Raw genomic sequence first — 2,641 nt, forward strand, 5'->3', positions numbered from 1 at the left:
TGTCTGTCTACAAGTTAGCAAAATCAAAGATCATGTCATTTGTGTGAGTGTGTGTGTGTGTGTGTGTGTGTGTAAATGTCAGTAAAGCTGTTGTTTGTGATGTCTGACAGTCAGTGGTGTGTGATGTGTTGACAGGTGTGTCCCCAGGCGTCAGGTGTGTTTGACGGAGCTGTCAGAATATCCCTGTCCTCAGTATGAGTGTGTTTCCCGTCCGGCCGGCTGTGACCAGAACCAGCTGGATCCGGTCTGTGATACAGACAACATGGAACACGCCAACCTGTGTCTGCTGTTCCAGCGGAGCAAGAGCCTGGCCTACATGGGACACTGTCAGGTACAACAACACACACAACACACAATATAACACATCACACAACACAACACAGATCACTCTGATTGACATGCTGATTGTAATTGCTGGGATTTTTGGTTTAATTTGTATATGAGTATGATTTCTGACGTATGTGTGTGTGTATCTGTGTGCATGTTTATGTGGTTTATGAGGACACAAATTTGTATAATGACATGGGTATGACATAGGTATTACAACGAGAAGGTGATTTATGAGGACATTTTGAGTGTCCACGTAATTTAAAAGGCTTATAAATCATTCAGAATGAGTTTTTTTGAAAATCTAAAAATGCAGTATCTGTGTGTGTGTTTATCTATGTGTGTGTGTGTGTGTGTACGTGCTCAGGACGCCTGCAGGAAGCCCAGAGAGGTGTGTGGTCATAACGGGGAGACCTACAGTACGGTGTGTGAAGCGTTCTCGGACCGTGTGGCTGTGGACTATCAGGGCCGCTGTCATGCGGTCGGCGTCGTGTCAGAGTTCACGTCAGACTCTGGCTGCAACGCTGTTCCCTGCCCTCCGCTCTCCAGCCGCGCCTGCAACCCCATCACACCGCTCGGTGAGAGCCGCTCCACCACCCAGAGAAACATACATGAGGAAACTCAGAGTCTATATCTCATAATTCAGAGTCTACATCTCATAATTCAGAGTCTACATCTCATAATTCTGAGTTTGTATGAGTTTATATCTCATAATTTTTTAGTTTATATCTCAATTTTGAGTTTAAATCTCAATTCTGAGCTTATATCTCATCATTTGAGTTTATATCTCATAATTTTGAGTTTATATCTTATAATTCTGAGTTTATATCTAAATTCTGAGTTTATATCTCATAATTCTGAGTTTATATCTCACAATTCTGAGTTTAAATCTTATAATTCTGAGTTTATATCTCATTTATATCTCGAGATAACTGAATTCTGAGTTTATATCTCAATTCTGAGTTGATATCTCATAATTCTGAGTTTATATCTCAATTATGAGTTTATATCTCATATTTTTTTTGTTTATATCTCAATTTTGAGTTTAAATCTCAATTCTGAGCTTACATCTCATAATTTGAGTTTATTTCTCAATTTTGAGTTTATATCTTATAATTCTGAGTTTATATCTCATTTATATCTCGAGATAACTGAATTCTGAGTTTATATCTCAGTTCTGTTCATATCTCTCAGTTTTGAATTCATATCTCAGGAAATAATCTGAATAGTTAGATAAAAAGGTTGCAATTACAGTTTCCCACCACACACTTCACTCTTAACAATTGTTGTCAAACTGTTTGAGTCAAAGGCCCTCTGTTGTTCAACACAATATCTGAAGATATTTCCAGCATTTCTGTTGTACTTAAGACAAAGATGCTTGTTCTTAAACATTTTTATTAACAAAAAGTTGGAGCGTTGATATTAGGGAGTATTTCAGTTTATATCTTGATTTTATGTTTTGTTTTGTTTTTAGTATTTTATGTTAGTGTTATGATTAGATTATTTTAAAATGTTAATAATTTAAATACTTTGAGTCAACCTGCGGCCCCCTGGTTGAGAAGCACTCAGAATGAACTATTAGGAGGATATATTGATTTTCAGGGCTATCTATGAGGGATATCATTTGTGTAAAACTAATCGAGATAAACTGCTGTGAATGTGTGCAGGTGCCTGCTGTCCGGTGTGTGCAGGAATGCTGCAGATCCTCTGGAATAAAGCACAGATGAACAGCTTCGCTAAGGTAAATGTTTCATCTTCTCATTCTGCATTGCACAGAGCTGAGAGCTGGTCATGTTTAAAGTGTCCTGTGATTTTAGCCAAGCGCATTGAGATCAGGCAGCCAGCAGGAGGCAGTGTGGATCATTTAATAGCATAAATGCTCCAGCTGACTATTCCTATATGATCATGTTTCTCCTGAACAGCATGCCTTACATCAGCCACTCCAGATCTCTGAGCAGATTAGTGTGTTTGGAAACAGTGCTTTTATGAACTATTAACAGTGAATGTTTCTATGAGGTCTGGCCTCCCTCCAAAAACATTTAATAAAATCTAATGTCACAGATGTTGCATTTCATAAATGCAGCAGTTACGCTCAATAATGTTTGCCGATGCTGTACTAATGAACACAATGTTGCGATCTCCACCGTTACTATTAAATTACGCAGCTTGTTGAGGAAAGGTGTGAGGTAGCATTCATACTCTCTGTGTGTGTGTGTGTGTGTGTATCTGTGTGTATCTGTGTGTGTGTGTGTGTGTGTCTGTGTGTGTGTGTGTGTGTGTGTGTGTGTGTGTGTGTGTGTGTGTGTGTGTGTGT

General features: G+C 38.8%; 1 protein-coding gene across 1 annotated transcript in view; it reads left to right on the top strand.

The window, feature by feature from the left end:
- LOC107757182 (reversion-inducing cysteine-rich protein with Kazal motifs-like) overlaps positions 1 to 2,641 on the top strand; it is a 55,943-nt gene that overhangs the window by 48,772 nt on the left and 4,530 nt on the right. The window contains exons 14-16 of the mRNA XM_016574597.1: positions 136 to 331; positions 695 to 905; positions 1,995 to 2,068. Coding sequence (XP_016430083.1) covers positions 136 to 331; positions 695 to 905; positions 1,995 to 2,068 — 481 coding nt within the window. The remainder of the gene's footprint in view (positions 1 to 135; positions 332 to 694; positions 906 to 1,994; positions 2,069 to 2,641) is intronic.

The sequence above is a fragment of the Sinocyclocheilus rhinocerous genome, unplaced genomic scaffold, assembly GCF_001515625.1.
Source record: "Sinocyclocheilus rhinocerous isolate Xijiao unplaced genomic scaffold, SAMN03320098_v1.1 scaffold1464, whole genome shotgun sequence".
Lineage (NCBI taxonomy): Eukaryota > Metazoa > Chordata > Actinopteri > Cypriniformes > Cyprinidae > Sinocyclocheilus > Sinocyclocheilus rhinocerous.